At 45.3% G+C, this 16,376-nt stretch overlaps 1 protein-coding gene across 7 annotated transcripts in view; it reads right to left on the bottom strand.

Moving 5' to 3' along the window:
- Positions 1–16,376, bottom strand: part of CDC42BPB (CDC42 binding protein kinase beta) — a 133,823-nt gene that overhangs the window by 75,943 nt on the left and 41,504 nt on the right. For all 7 annotated transcript variants that reach the window (XM_075129888.1, XM_048852342.2, XM_048852340.2 and 4 more), the window contains exon 3: positions 2,862–2,945. In XM_075129888.1, coding sequence (XP_074985989.1) covers positions 2,862–2,945 — 84 coding nt within the window. The remainder of the gene's footprint in view (positions 1–2,861; positions 2,946–16,376) is intronic.

A 16,376-nucleotide genomic window follows, 5' to 3' on the forward strand; every position in this document is an offset into this window, starting at 1 on the left:
TTCTACATTTTCCAAATGAAATCAATTTCAATTACAACATAGAATACAAAGTATACAGTGCTCACTTTATATTATATTTTATTACAAATATTTGCACTGTAAAAATGATTAACGAAAGAAATAGTATTTTTCAATTCACCTCATACAAGTACTGTAGTGCAATCTCTTGATCATGAAAGTGCAACTTACAAATGTAGTTTTTTTGGTTACATAACTACACTCAAAACAAAACAATGTAAAACTTTAGAAGCTACAAGTCCACTCAGTCCTACTTGTTCAGCCAATCGCTAAGACAAACAAGTTTGTTTACATTTATGGGAGATAATGCTGCCTGCTTCTTCATTACAATGTCACTTAAATGTGAGAACAGGCATTCGCATGGCACTGTTGCAGCTGGTGTTGCAAGATATTTACATGCCAGATGCGCTAAAGATTCATATGCCTCTTCATGCTTCGGCCATCGTTCCAGAGGACATGCTTCCATGCTGATGACGTTCGTTACAAAATAATGCGTTAATAAAATTCGTGACTGAACTCCTTGGGGGAAGAATTGTATGTCTCTTGCTCTGTTTTACCCACATTCTGCATATATTTCATGTTATAGCAGTCTTGGATGGTGACCCTGCACATGTTCGTTTTAAGAACACTTTCACTGCAAATTTGACAAAACACAAAGAAGATATCAATATGAAATTTCTAAAGATAGCTACAGCACTCGACCCAAGATTTAAGAATCTGAAGTGCCTTCCAAAATCTGAGAGCGATGAGATGTGAAGCATGCTTTCAGAAGTCTTAAAAGAGCAGCACTGATGCGGAAACTACAGAACCCAAACCACCGAAAAAGAAAATCAACCTTCTGCTGGTGGCATCTGACTCAGATGACGAAAATGAACATGCGTCGTCCTACACTACTTTGGATCATTATCGAGCAGAACCCGTCATCAGCATGGACGCATGTCCTCTGGAATAGTGGTTGAAGCATCAATGGACATATGAATCTTTAGCGCATCTGGCATATAAATATCTTGCAATGCCGGCTACAACAGTGCCATGCAAACGCCTGTTCTCACTTTCAGGTGACACTGTAAACAAGAAGCATGCAGCATTATCTTCTGCAAATGTAAACTAACTTGTTTGTCTGAGCTATTGGCTGAACAAGAAATAGGACTGATTGGACTTGTAGGCTCTAAAGTTTTACATTGTTTTATTTTTGAATGCAGGGGTTTTTTGTACATAATGCAAATATTTGTAATCACAATAAATATAAAGTGAGCACTGTACACTTTGTATTGTGTTGTAACTGAAATCAATATATTTGAAAATGTAGAAAACATCCAAAAATATTTAAATAAATGATATTCTATTATTGTTTAACAGCGTGACTAATCACACAATTAATCGCGATTAATTTTTGTAATCGCTTGACAGCCCTAGTTTAAATTCATTCCTTACTACTTAAGGAATTAGTACTTCTAAACTAATGTAGTTAGATCGGTACAATTTCACTGTGAAACTGGTGGTGCTGAAAAGTTATGAGAAAAGTCAGGAGAATAGCAACAGCCACTTCCCCCTCAAGGGAGTCTGTGAAGAGGAGCCTGCATGGACTGCTGGAAGGAGGTGAGTTTATCAGGCAACCATTATCACATGCAGTGGTGAAGAGGTGTCTAAGAGGGGTGGGGAACTTGTTCACTGGGGATGGATGGAATATTAGCGTGTGGTGGGCCATGTATTTTCTCCTGCGCTAGTAGGCTCAGGCCTGGTCTATGCTTAAATTAGATCATCCTAGCTACATTGCTCAGGACTGTGAAAAATGTCATGCCCTGAGAGACGTAGTTAGATCAACCTAACCCACACTGTAGATGCAGCAAAGTCTATAAAGATTCTACCACTGATGTAGCTACTGCCTCTCAAAGAGGTGGATTAACTACATCTATAGAAAAACCCCTTCCATCAACGTAGGAACCATCTATACTATAGCGCTGCAGCAGCTGTAGTGTAGACATGACCTTAGCCCTCAGCAAGGTGGAGTCGGGAAAGCTTTCAAGCCCTCGTTTGTGTGTAAGTATTTACATAGTTAGACCTCTTTCCTCAACAGTGCCCTGCGCTGTTCGTGAGCTGCATTTTACTTTACACAGATTTATGTAACATTATAAGATACTGTGACTTGCATTTTGCCAATATAATAGCAATTACTCTAAGTAGGCCAGAGCATATGTTATTTTGGATAATTCCTCTCAATAGGACCTCTAACCACTATTTATTAATTTGTAAAGTTCCTATTAGATTAGCACATGTATGTGCTTTTTGGAAACAAATGAATAACTTCTAAAGAAAACTACTAACATCTTTCAAATGCTTTGTTTACACAGCTATCTACTCACCTACTTTTATTTCTGTGTTTCCAGAATATTAGTTAATTGTCTTTAGTAATGCAAATCCAAATTGTAGGATACACTTCCTGAAGGCTTGTTTTTCAAATATAAGAACAAGTTCGTTTTCAATCTTTTTTTTTTTCACATAGTCATAGCAACAGAAATCTGAGGCTTCCATGTAGTCTTTAACTTGCTTTTACTGTAAACAAAAATCTGGCCAATATAATTCAGGGTAAAAACTAGGGCAGACTGTCTGGTAAACGAATACACAGTAATGCTGAGAACAACAGATGCCTGGAAGGGATTGTCAGACTTGATTGCATTAAAGCAGCTCACTTCCTTTAAAAAAAAAAAAAAAAAAAAAGGAAAGAAAAGAAGCAGCACCTCCTATACTCATGAAATAATTCTTTCTAATCTGGAAGAGCTTCAATGTAATTTTCCCTAATGCCATTTTTTAAAATTCTCTGTATTAGAAAACATAGTCCTTACCTCTGCCCTTTTAAGCATTTCCCATTTATTTAGAATTTTCATTGCATAAATGCGTTCCGTGCTCTTCATTTTAACAACCGCAACCTGGAATAATAATAATTTTGTTTAACAAAAACAAAAGGAATTTAACAGTTTCAATACTTTTTTTCAAACAGCTGATAAATGATGCAAAATATTGCTTAATAAAATCATGATTACTGAAGGGTAAGTAATTAGTGAACAAGAGTCAATGAACAACTCACTGAACATATTGGTAAATTATTTTTCCCTTCTAAGAATTGAGTTGTAAAAGCACATTACTACTCATTTACTTGACACACAGTATGGTGGTGTGTATGGCTGTATAATGGAGAGTGTGTGGAAGAGAACTTTCTCCAGTACTGTACCTTACTAATGGCAAAGTATACACTGAGGCTATATCTACACTAGAGAGCTTACAGTGGCACAGCTGTACCGATGCAGGGAGCTCTTCCATCGACAAAGCGCTGTGCACACTACCACTTACGCCAGTGAAATCTATGTTGCTTAGGGGGGTGTTTTTTTCACACCCCCAAGTGACAGAAGTTTTGCCAACATAAGCAGGAGTGTAGACATGGCCTAAGGTAAAGCAGCATGCTGTCTTTAAATTACAGTGAAGGAATATAGTTCTATTTTGGAACTGTGAAGGCCACATTTTAGGCAGGGCTTGAAAAATCCACTTGCCCAAAGCTAATAAGAATCTTTCCTGGGCAAAAGCCACCAACTTCTAAAAAACTTAAGGTTTCATTTTGATGAAGAAAAAGTTTTAATTCTTATGGTTGCAAAGAAAACGTGATCCAAACATCTAGTAATGCAGTGCCATCCTAAGTCTGCAGCCAGACTGCTTGAGTGTCTCTGCTGTTGCCGATTGCTTTCCTAGATTTCAGCAGCCTAAAGACTGACTTGTCAGTTTTCACTGTTGCTTTTCAGAACTCTGCAGGCAGCAGTGAAACTGACAAGAATAAGATCAAATACACCTCCACTGTTACTTGAAAAGACTGAGTACCAGTAGAGGCAGGCACTGATACCATTCACAGAGGAGGCTGAGTGGAAAATGAGGCTGGAGTAGAGCAGCTGAGAGAGACACTCCCTCACAAAACAGGAAACTGGAGGAGGGAGACTGAGTAGCAGAGAATCCAACTCACCATTCTGGCTGGAAGCTCTGGGCCGGAGGAGGAGTGGAGGGGGGAAGAATACTCCTCCCATCCAGTAGCCAGAAAGGGATGGAGTGGGAGTCTTCAAGATTATTAGACACCAATTAGGCAGAGGGTGACATGGAAGATGAAGACCCTAAACAGAGTTCAGTGACACACTGTTCTCTAAATGTCTCCAAAGACAACTGACTTGCCTAAATTCTAATTCTTATGCTATTGAACAATAAAAAAAATTATCTAGGTTTATGCCTCTTATCTTGGACTTCTAGCCACCACCAAATTGTGGAGTGACTCACCCACTTTGCATTGCTGTGTGCACCTGTCTCTTATAAAGAATAGGGATTTCATACCTTTAAGTAGATAGTCACATCAAATTAGTTTTCTTTCATTTTCTTTCATAATTGCTACTATGGGAGTACACTATCTTCTGCTCTCTCTCCTTCCCATAAACTGCATGGATATCCGGAACCTATCCATTTTAGCACTACTATGTAAACAATGAATTAATCTTCACATCACCCTCCCATGAATACGTAAGTAATATTCTCATTTTATGGATAAGGAAGCTGAAGCAGAGTCTAAGCAAGCTTCCCAAGTTCACATCGGAATCAAAGCCAGGAACAGACTCTAAACCTCACAAAACGCAGCCCTATACATCAACCAACAAGCCATGTTTGAGCGTATATTTTTTTGGTATTCGTCTCTCAAGAATGCACAAAAACAGGATCTCTGAGGCACACATGTAAGCCAACTGTCCAGTTGCACTGTGAGCTAGCACTCTGATATTATTTGTACTCATTTTGTAGTACATTTTCGTTCAAAATGGTTTTTTATCTGAAACAAAGCTCTGTTCCACTTGTACTGGAATAAAGAACAAGATAAATCTATACAGCTGAGAGAATGTTTTCAGACTTCAGTAAGAGCAGACACTTTGCTTCCAAAATCCTAGCTAAAAAACCCTCATCTTAGGACTCCATCTTCAAGAAGCAATTTGAGCTTTGAGGATTTCAGGTCTTAAATGAAAATAAGGTAGACTATTAAGCCAAGTTCCATGCTGACTTCCACCCTGTTTCATCCCATTTAATTAAATGGGTTGTAAATCAAAGCAAAATTTGGCTCTAAGCACATTGCAGAACCCTCCCCATTAGTGAACTCTATAAATTACTGTCTAAGGTTGAGCATGTGTCGTCGTAGCCGTGTTGGTCTCAGGATATTGAAGAGGTAAAGTAATATCTTTTACTGGACCAACTTCTGTTGGTGAAAGAGAAGCTTTCGAGCTACAGAGAGCTATTCTTCAGATAAAAAAAGATTAGCTCTTTCACCAACAGAAGTTGTTCCGACAAAAGATATTACCTTACCCATCTTGTCTCTCTAAGGTTGAGCATATCAGGTAAAACAAGGTATGGATTTGCAAGTAATCCTCTTGTAAAACTGTTTTAATGTCATTTTTACAGTATAGATAAAAGTGTAAGAAATGAGCAGTGACTTCATTGAAAGAAGTAAAGGGTTACAAATTCGATTTACTGGGCTTCCAGAGAATCTAGAGATAGATGATAAAGACACTCTGCTGGATAGCTTATGGGTCTTTGGACGTTCAAATTTTTGTAAAGCATGCTGGCATTATGTCAATGCAAAGGCAAAAGACAATTTGCTACCCAATCTACAGTACTTACTGTATATCAAACCTTCAGAAAAAAATGTAAGCAACCACAGTTTTAGGAAACCAGAGTTCTAAGGGACAAAAACTGTAATTTACTCAGATATCACTTCCCTGATGTTAAGGAGAAGACTGTAAAATTATCGAGAAGGCCTTGGTATGTAACACCAAATCTGGTGATTTTTATATCAAGCACAGCTATTGGTAATTGTGTTAGTTAAAAGTTCATCTTCAGGTTTCAAATAGAAACTTTTTTTTATTTGAGCAAAATCGAGGGACACTTGGGTGTAACTGAAGTTTGTTAGAGAAGGAAGGTGCAAGAGAGTCCATATGTCATGCAGTGCGTGTGTGCTACATATTTTCCTTTTAAAAGTGTACAAGTTATACACCACTTTTACCTATCAGAACCAAACATGAGATATTATAAACATGCTGTTAGAGTCTTAATTTATTCAGTTATGAATTTGATAACTTTTATTGTTCTAGTTACAGCTGCTGTAAGTAAGGTAAACTTGATAGTAGTTTGTGTGCTTCATCATGTTGGTAGGGCTATCCTAGGTAGTGATTTCTGAAACAAACTTGCATTATGAACTAGAACTGCCCTAGTACTCTCGGAAGTGGAGTTTCTGTGAGTTAATGCTAAACTGAGTGCCAGTGCTCCACCTGGACAAAAGTCTGTCTACTTAGACCAGCTTTTACCTAGTCATATAAGTTGTTAATTAGGTATATTTTAAAATTAAAGTAGAGTTACTAAAAATGGCTTTGTTGGGGTTCATTTTTATTGTCTCAGTTTACATAGCAAAAATTAAAAGTTAGATTTCTTTTTTAAACTATCCACCCTTTACATTTCCTTGGGATCTGAAGCTCACAGTAAGTTCTTTCCATTTTGCACATCACTACCAGCAATAAAGTTTGTTCGGCCCTCAACAATACCTAAGTTATCCAATAAACCAGTTCGGCCCTCAACAATACCTAAGTTATCCAGTTGCCTTCAGTGGGGTTGCCCATAAACAGAAGACTAAGTGGAACTACAAAGAATTGTCTATTTAAGCTCTTATAACATGCCTATCACCATAGTAACTTCACACTTAGATCCAACAGTAACAGGCACTGCAGAAAACCCTAAAACAGTATTAAGTTCCTTAGAAATATTTTCAAATTGAAACACTGTCTCCGTTCCCATGTAAGAGTAAACTGCTTGTTTTGATATTTTTGTGACGAACTTATTGTGGGCAAGCAAAGTCAATTAAATGTTTTGCATTATATTCTCAATTCAGTGAAGTTAATGACCATTCATAGCTCTTATGGTACTCAGCTCCACAGTCTTGACCCAGCCCCTGAAGAAGTTCAGTCTCTCGTGCTAATGATTTTTCTCCCTATTGCTCTATAGTTCAAGGAGGGAAGGTAGCTCCTGCAGGTAGCGAGGGCCAATCCCATGGAAAGTTCTGAACAGACCTTTAATAGAATCCTGTACCTTTTTTCAGGATGTATGACTTTATTTTTAGATACGATACACAAAGAAACAGAATCTAGCTCACTCTTTCCTGATTGTGTTGACAATGCACTACCAACAGGCACAAGAAGTGTTAGCTCTTATTTGTCCTTGAAGTGGCCAGACATGATTGAATACTCACAAGAAACAAAATGTGTTCACATACTATGCACTTTTTAGAGTATAACTTCCCGCTTAGTCAACATATCCCTGACTCTGAATCATGTTAGTGCCTGGAACTCTATGTTTAATCATAAAGTGGACACAATGGACTCCTTTTGTTTTCTCTCTCCTTATAGTTTGGTAGTAATTCACAAATATGTTCCATTCTGAGGACAATAACAGTGTATGTTGGGAGTGAGAGGTTAAATGTATTGATTAGATTGATTGCCAGAGCATAAGCAGCAGAGGGATAGGTCTTACTATAAATTACTAATAAAATTCTGTCTGTGTTGTAATAGTATTGCTATGAAAAGGTGTTTCTAAAGCATCTATCATAATATCTAGACAGGGCACATGATTAAGGATTTTAGCTATTCTTATGCAAAGCAGGCCCAAACTGTTCCACCCTTCCGTTCTATCCACAGTTACTATTTCCCAGAAAACTAGAGCATTGTGTTTGCATGCAAAAATCCTTACTAATGAACAAGGGAAGGAAAATAATTGTTTCTAACCTGTATTTGCAAGCTTTCCATGAGATGTCAACTGCCAAACATCCTCTCCTCTTGAGAGAGTTACCCAACACCCATATTTAAAGAGTTATTCTTTAAAAATAATTGTTTATACTGTTAATTGAGTATATATTTTTGCACACTGAAACATACAAATTCAATGTCATTTGCTCTTTATAGCAAATAAGAAACTCACTAAGGGATTCTTGGGCAAAAAACATAAGAAAATTACACAGTTGTGTAAGCAAGTTCAGAATGCTGAAGAGTTCACATTTTTAGTCACCTAACAGGAATCTGTAAAACTCATGTTTGTTCAGTTCTATGAAGAAAAAATTCCAAATGTACAAATTCACAACTGAATTGAAAAAGCTATTCTGGGTAAAATTTTAAAAAATGCTTAAGTCCCACTGACTTTCAATGAGGCTTACATTTCTAAGTATTTAGGTTACTTCCAATAATGGGACTTGGTGTCAGCAGAACACCTGGCTCCAGGCCTGGTCACTAGGCAACCCAACAAGTTCAGCTGGTCCCAATGAGCCTTCTCCAAATGACCATGCTTCCTAATTGGGCAGGAGATAAAACAGTTACTCACTTTCTCGTAACTGTTGTTCTTTGAGATGTGTTGTTCATGTCCATTCCAAGCAGGTGTGTGCGCGCCGTGTGCAAGCCAGCCGGAAGATTTTTCCCCTAGCAGCGTCCGTAGGGTCAGCCTGGGAGCCCCCTGGTGTGGCGCCTTCACGGTGCCCAATATAGGGCCCCGCCAACCCCCCCACCCCCTCAGTTCCTTCTTGCCGACTATTCCGACAGAGGGGTAGGAAGGTGGGTATTGGAATGGACATGAACAACACATCTCGAAGAACAACAGTTACGAGAAAGTGAGTAACCATTTTTTCTTCTTCGAGTGATTGTTCATGTCCATTCCAAGCAGGTAATTCACAAGTTAGAGCTCAGGAGGTGGGGTCAGAGTTATCCACAGAAAAGAGCACGGCTCGTCCAAAAGCCGCATCATCCCTGGACTGTTGTGTAATTGCATAGTGCGACGTAAATGTATTCATAGAGGACCACATGGCTGCCCTGCAAATTTCCTGAATAGGGACTTGTGCCAGGAATGCCGCAGAGGAGGCCTGGGCCCTGGTAGAGTGAGCGGTTATCTGCGGAGCGAACTCCTTTGCCAGGGTACAGCACTCCCTAATGCAGGACGTTATCCATGATGATACGCATTGAGAGGATACCGGGAGGCCCTTCATTCTGTCCACCATGGCTACAAAGACTTGGACGGATTTCCGGAAAGACTTAGTTCTCTCTATATAGAAGGTTAAGGCCCTACGCATGTCCAGTGAGTGCAGCCTGCACTCCCTATTGGAGGAGGAGCATGGCTTGAGATAAAACACTGGGAGGAAGATGTCCTGGGTCATGTGAAAATGGGAGACTACCTTCGGGAGAAAAGCCAAATGAGGCCTGAGCTGGACCTTATCCTTATGAAAAACTGTGTAAGGGGGCTCAGACGTGAGGACCCTGAGCTCCGAAACCCGTTGAGCCGAGGTAATTGCCATGAGGAACGCGACCTTGAATGAGAGATATAACAGGGAGCCGGTGGCCAGAGGTTCAAATGGCGGGCCTGTAAGCCTGGAGACGACTAAATTGAGGTCCCAGGCAAGGACAGGCTGACATGTGTTTGGGAAGAGCCTGTCCAAACCTTTGAGAAAACGACTGACCATAGGGTTTGCAAAGACTGAGAGACCATCTGAGCCCGGATGGGAGATGGAGATAGCAGCCAAGTGGACCCTTATTGATGATCGGGACAAGTCTTGATGCTTTATAGATTCATAGATATTAAGGTCAGAAAGGACAGTTATGATCATGTAGTCTGACCAAGATCCTTTAGGTGAAGGAGGTAGTCCAGTATAAACGGTATGGAAGTGAGGAGTGGCGACTGACTATGTTGCTCGGCCCAGATGGAAAACCTTTTCCACTTGGCCAGGTGAGTAGCCCTGGTGGAGGGCTTTCTACTACCAAGGAGGACTTGTCTGACCTGGTCCAAACAAGACAGCTCTGTGGCACTTAGCCATAGAGCATCCAGCGCAGCGACTCCAGATTTGGGTGCCGGAGTCGGCCCTGGGCCTGCGTGATCAGGTCGGGGACCAGCGGTAAGGTGAGTGGGGCTGTTATGGACATTTCCAGCAGCGAGGTGAACCAGTGCTGACGCGGCCACGCCAGCGCTATTAGTATGACTTGGGCCCGGTCCCTGAGGATCTTGAGGAGCACCCTGTGGACTAGGGGGATGGGTGGGAAAGCATATAGCAGGCAACCCTCCCATGAGAGAAAGAAGGCGTCCCCGATGGATCCCGAGCTGTGGCTCCCAAGGGAACAAAATGTCTGACATTTCCTGTTGCCCGGAGAGGTGAACAGGTCTATCTGGGGAAAGCCCCAGAACCGGAAGATTGAGCTCACCACGTCTGGCCGAAGGGACCACTTGTGGCCATTGAAGGTCTGACTGAGGCTGTCCGCCAGCGTGTTTCGCACCCCTGGGAGGTATGAAGCCTGCAGGTGGATCGAGTGCTCTATGCAGAAGTCCCACAGCACAAGGGCTTCTCGGCACAGGGGAGAGGAGAGCACACCCCTGTTTGTTGATATAAAACATTGCCGAGGTGTTGTCCATGAGGATTGAAACACATCTGCCCATTATGTGTATTTTGAAAGCATAGCATGCCAGACGCACTGCCTTCAGCTCTTTGACACTGATGTGAAGAACGAGGTCCACCGGAGACCAGAGGCCTTGGGTCTTGAGGTCCCCTAGGTGAGCCCCCCAACCCAGATCCGAGGCATCTGACACCAACGTGAGCGAGGGCTAAGGGCTGGCAAAAGGCACCCCTATGCAAACCATTTGAGGGTCTAGCCACCACAGGAGGGAGTCCAGTACCAGGCGAGGCAGGGTTATAACTCTGTCCAACGTATCTCTGGCTGGTCGGTACACTGATACCAGCCAAGACTGGAGTGTGCGCTGCCTGAGCCTGGCATGCTGCACCACGTATGTACAGGAGGCCATGTGTCCCAGCAGCTTTAGACAGTTTCTTGCAGACATCGTGGAGAACTGTCTGAGGCTCTGTATGATGTCCTGAAGTAAGTGAAACCTGGCCTCTGGGAAGTACGCCCTGGCTTGGGTAGAGTCTAGGACCGCGCCTATGAACTCTATCCTCTGCACCGGGGACAGAGTAGATTTCTCCTCATTCAGGAGAAGACTTAAAGTCGAGGAAGGTCCTCCTTATATAAACTCGACCTGAGCCTCCACCTGGGCTCTTGAGCCACCTTTGATCAGCCAGTCATTGAGGTATGGAAAAACCTGTATCTGGCGCTTGCATAGGAATGCTGCAATGACTGACTGCCATGCATTTTGTGAATACTGGTAGGGCAGTCGACAGCCCGAACAGGAGGACGGCAAACTGGTAGTGGCTTCTGTTCACCATGAACCTGAGATAGCGTCTGTGATGTGGGACTATTGCGATATGAAAATACGCGTCCTTCAAGTCGAAGGTGGTGTACCAGTCTCCTGGATCCAGTGAGCAGATAATGGAGGTTAGTGAGACCATGCAAAACTTGAGTTTCTTTACGTATCTGTTGAGCTGTCGCAGGTCCAGTATGGGTCTGAGGCCCCCCTTGGCCTTTGGCATGAGGAAATACCGGGAGTAGAAATCCTTGCCCCTTAGCTCCTGAGGAACCTCCTCCACTGCCCCTACCAAAAGGAGGGACTGCACCTCTTGAATTAGAAGTTGCTCGTGAGAGAGGTCCCTGAAAAGGGACGGGAAAGGGAGTTGGGCGGGGGGGGGGGGCGGGAGAGTACAGAATTGGATGGAATATCCCCTCTCTACCGTGCAGAGCATCCATCGGTCTGAAGTAATTCGAGACCAGGCACAGCAGAAAGGGGATAGACAGGACGAGAAAGTAAGATGGGAAGGATCCAACGGTCATACTGGCAAGCCATCCTCAACCGTACCCTCAAAAGAGTGGTCTAGAGCCCGGTGGGGCCCTGGGCTGGCCCGAGCTTTGTCCAGAGGGAGGGCGTTGCCTCCTCCTAGTGCTCCTGTTCCGCCTAAGCGGAGCATTCTGGCAGTTTGGGGGCTGGTAAGGACGAGGGGCAGGTTGAGGCCTAAAATGTCTGCGCTGGGTAGCAGGCGTGTGAAGCCCCAGCGAATGAAGGGTAGCCCTCGAGTCCTTCAAGCTGTGAAGTCTCTTATCCGTCTTCTCGGAGAAGAGAGCTACACCCTCAAAGGGAAGGTCTTGAATGGTCTGCTGGACCTTGTGGGGAAGACCAGAGACCTGTAGCCAGGAGTCTCTCCTCATAACTACCCCTGTGGCTGAAGTGCAGGAGGCCGCATCCACCACTTCCAAGTTTCCCCTCCTCCACGAGCACAGAGAAAACCCCCCAAGCTTCCTGGGGCAGAAGTTCTGTAAACTTAGCCATAGACGAGCAGGTGTTATGCCCATAGCGGCTTAGTATGGCCAGCTGGTTGGCTATACGAAGTTGCAGGTCTCCTGTCAAGTAGACCTTCCAGCCAAACAGGTCCAGTTTCTTGGCATCCCTGTTTTTAGGGGTGGATCCTTGAAACCCTTGTTGTTCTCTCTGATTGGCCACGTTGACCACCAAAGAGTCCAGAGAAGGGTGGGTGTAAAGATGTTCATACCCTCTAGAGGGAACAAAATAGCTGCACTCAGATTTCTTGGCCGTAGGTGCCAGAGAAGAAGGAGTTTGCCACAAGTTCTTAGATGTTTCGGTTATTGACTTGATAAGTGGCAATGCAACCCTGGATGGGCCGGAGGGAGCCAGGATGTGTATGACAGGGTCTAAATCCTCTTCCACTTCCTCTGCCTGAATCCCCAGGCTTTGGGCGGCCCGCCTCAAAAGAGAAGAGCCCGGCTGTCCTCCAAAGCTGGGGCTGTCGAAGTCCCCGCGACCGGGTAAGGACGAGGAGGACAGAACAGGAGGTGGGCCCAGTTCACTGCCTTCGGCCCCCCTGGGGTCCCTCGGCACGCAGTACTTGGGCTGTGGAGCCAGTACCAATGAAGAACTCTGCACCTCAGCTGGTGCCGGGCAGATAAAACCGCTGGGACCGAGACAGTCGGGGTCGGTAGGGACGGAGCTAAGGCTTCTACCAGTGCCATCACCTGGAGAGCCGGTGCCAGAGCTGGCTGAGGTATTGGTGCCAAAATCATGTGAGTCGGCAGGGCCACTCCGCCTGAGGGCGCCGCCGTCATAGGCGGTGCCGGTGCTGACTGTGGCACGAATGACGCAGAGGACACCGACACCGTTCTGGAGCATGGACCATGGACTTTACCCTGGCTCTGATGGTACGCCCCGGGTGTCCAGAAGGGCCATTGGGCAGGTGGTTGCCACTGTTGCTGCCATGGTGCCGGGTATGGTTGGTGACTGCACCGGGACCTGGACCTTCTGCTCCACGATCTGCTAGATTGAGCTGAGTCCACCTCCGACTCATAGGTCTCCGAATAAGACTACCACGGAGGAGCAGTCCCCTGGGTCGCCAACAAACGACGACTCGAATCCAGGGAGCGGTGCGCTTCCTGCGTCTGTCCAGGCGGTGCCGGAGATGGAGACTGACGGGCCATCATGGTTGGCTTACCCCTGGAGTGGAACAGGGGGTGTGCAGTCGCCAGAGATTTGTCCCTCCTTTGGGGGGAGGACAGCACCTGGAGGCGCATCAGGTCTGTTGCCGCCTCGAACACCTCCAGTGTCGATGGTGGTTGTATGTCCACCAGATGGTCCGGGGACCGAGGAGGCTTCGGACTCTACTGGACCCCAGCCGGGGCAGGAGTTGACAAAACCCTGGGTGGAAATGAGGCGGAGGCAGTCTGTCCCGAGCCACTCGCGGACGGCGCCAGACCCTTAGGTTTCAAGGGGCGGGTGATCGGTCCCTCACCAGCCTCCTCTTCTTTACCGGCACTGGAGATGGAGAATGGTGCCGAACTGAGGCCGACGCCCTTGGCCCAAGTAGCGGCAGTAGCGGTGGGCTTTAGAGTCCTTAGCCGGGCCCGTTTCGCATGCCGCTGCGCACTGACGAGGATGTGCTCAGTGCCGGGTCGTTGGGTCGGATTGCAGTCTCAGAGCCGCCCCCATGAGCAGGAGTTTTAGTCTCTGCTCTCTGTCCTTAAGGGTTCTTGGGCAGAAACCCTTGCAAATGCGGCACTTGTCCTTTTGGTGAGTCTCACCATGGCACTGCAGGCAAGACGAATAAGGATCACTCTTGGGCATAAACTTTCCACAGGACTCACAGAGTTTAAACCCCGGAGACCAGGGCATACCCCCGAAGGGAAAATGAACTATCTAACAAACCACTACTAACTATACGAAAAAGTATAACTCTAGAGAATAACTACTGAACTATGTACAGTAAGAAGAAAGACACTGCTAAGGCGCTTGCTGTAAGAGCGAGCAAAGTTCCAGCTAGCCGTCACGGGCGGTAAGAGGGAACTGAGGGGTGGGGGGTCGGTGGGGCCCGATATCTGGCGTTGTGAAGGCACCACTCCAGGGGGCGCCCAGGCTGACCCTACGGACGCTGCTAGGGGAAAAATCTTCCAGCTGGCATGCACGCGGCACGCATACACCTGCTTGGAATGGACATGAACAATCACTCGAAGAATCTACAGCTGCTACGTGAGCCTTCCACACATACCCTGTCCCTGCTTCCAACCCTTGTTTCAGCCCCACTCTGGCCTGCCTCCAGCCCTTGCTCCAGCCTTGCCTCCTCTCCACTCCAATCTAGTCTTTGTCATCCCCTTAACATTCTTCCTCAATAAGGGAACCAGATTCGCCTAGTCAGCCAATGTGCAGACTGCGTTTTATCACCTGAAAGGAGTCTTTACATCCACTCCTATCCTAAACCACCCAGACCCCACTTGGGCCTTCATCACTGAAACGGATGCCTCACACTTTGCAACGGGTGCAGTCTTTTCTCGATTCACAGGTCCCCACCAGCTACTTCACCTCTGTGCCCTTTTCTCCCAGAAACTGATGCCCACAGAGAAAAAATGACACTAGGACAAGAACTCCTGACTATAAGGGCTGCCTTTGAAGGGTTGCACACCTCTTTGAAGCGGCCCATGCACCCGCGCAGACCAATCAAAAAACTTAGAGCACCTACAGACAGCTTAACGGTTAAACAAATGCCAGATCCATTGGGTGCCTTTTCTATCCAGATTCAATTTTACAATCCCGTACCACTCGTGGACTAAGAATGGGAAAGCAGACCTGTCCCACAAGGGTGAGCACCACAAAGTAGAGGAAGAAGCTCTTTCAACTGTTATCAAACCCCCCCAGTTTAATCAGAGGAACAGGCGAGGGCCATCTGATGATCACTATCTGCTCTCTGCTCCCCAGCAACCCATTGGCAGCGCCAATCTGCCAGTCCCTGGAAAACTCGGGCACCTCCCTTGAGTCAAGCTTCCTTCTACAGCAAGACCTTCTCTACCATGGGGATAGCCTTTACATTCCTGAAGGAAAGCCCCAACTCCAAGTATTGAGGTTATGCCACAACTCCCCCATGACAGGACATTTTTGGGCAGTTTAAGACTGGAAACCTGATTTCCAGGTATTTCTCGTGGCCAACCTTATGGAAAGACATCAAGGACTACATTAGGATGTGTGATCTCTGTGCCCACACTAAAAGACCACACAAGACCAGTGGGCTTTCTCCATTCTCTTCCCACACGTACATGTCCATAGTCCATCCTCTCAATTGACTTCATTGTGGAGCTGCCCCACTCCCAAGGGCACTCGATATTCCCGACAGTTGTGGAATTCCTGACAAAAACGGCCCATTTGAACCCTGCTGTATGCTTCCATCAGCCTGTGAAACAGCACAGCAATTCTTGGAACATGCCCGCATACCTAAACACATCATTTCTGATCAGGGTGCCCAATTTGTTTCTTGGTTCTGACAGGACTTCCTCCACCTTCCTGGCATCAAGACCCTCATTTCAACTGCTTATCACCCTCAGACTTACTCTGAACAGAAATGTCAACCAGTCACTGAAACAGTCTCTCTCATGTTTTTTGAATTTCCACCAACATGACTGGGTTCTCCTATTGCCAGGCCGAATTCACTTACAATATTGCATCCCACGTCTCCACCTGGCAAAGCCCATTCTCCGTGAACTCTGATTTTCAACCTTGTTTTCACCCTGAACTATGAGAAGGCTCCCCTGTTCCAGCAGCCACACACTGGGTCTTCCCTCTCCAACAAATTCATCAGGAGCTCATGGAGTATTTGGTGGCTGCCAACGAGTCTCATAACAGCTATGCTGATAGACATCAGCAAGTAACCCCGGACTTAAACATAGGGTACACGATGGGGCTTCCCGCCCAGAACTTGGTCAACCCATCCCTCTGCCAACCTTGACCATAAGTGCTTCAACCCCTTTCAGATGACCCAGAAAATAAATCCAGTGAGTTCAAACTCCAGCTCCCAAAGTCCGTCAAGAGCTACCCAGTCTTTCATGTCGTCTTTCCCAAAC

This window comes from Caretta caretta, chromosome 6 (assembly GCF_965140235.1).
Source record: "Caretta caretta isolate rCarCar2 chromosome 6, rCarCar1.hap1, whole genome shotgun sequence".
NCBI lineage: Eukaryota > Metazoa > Chordata > Testudines > Cheloniidae > Caretta > Caretta caretta.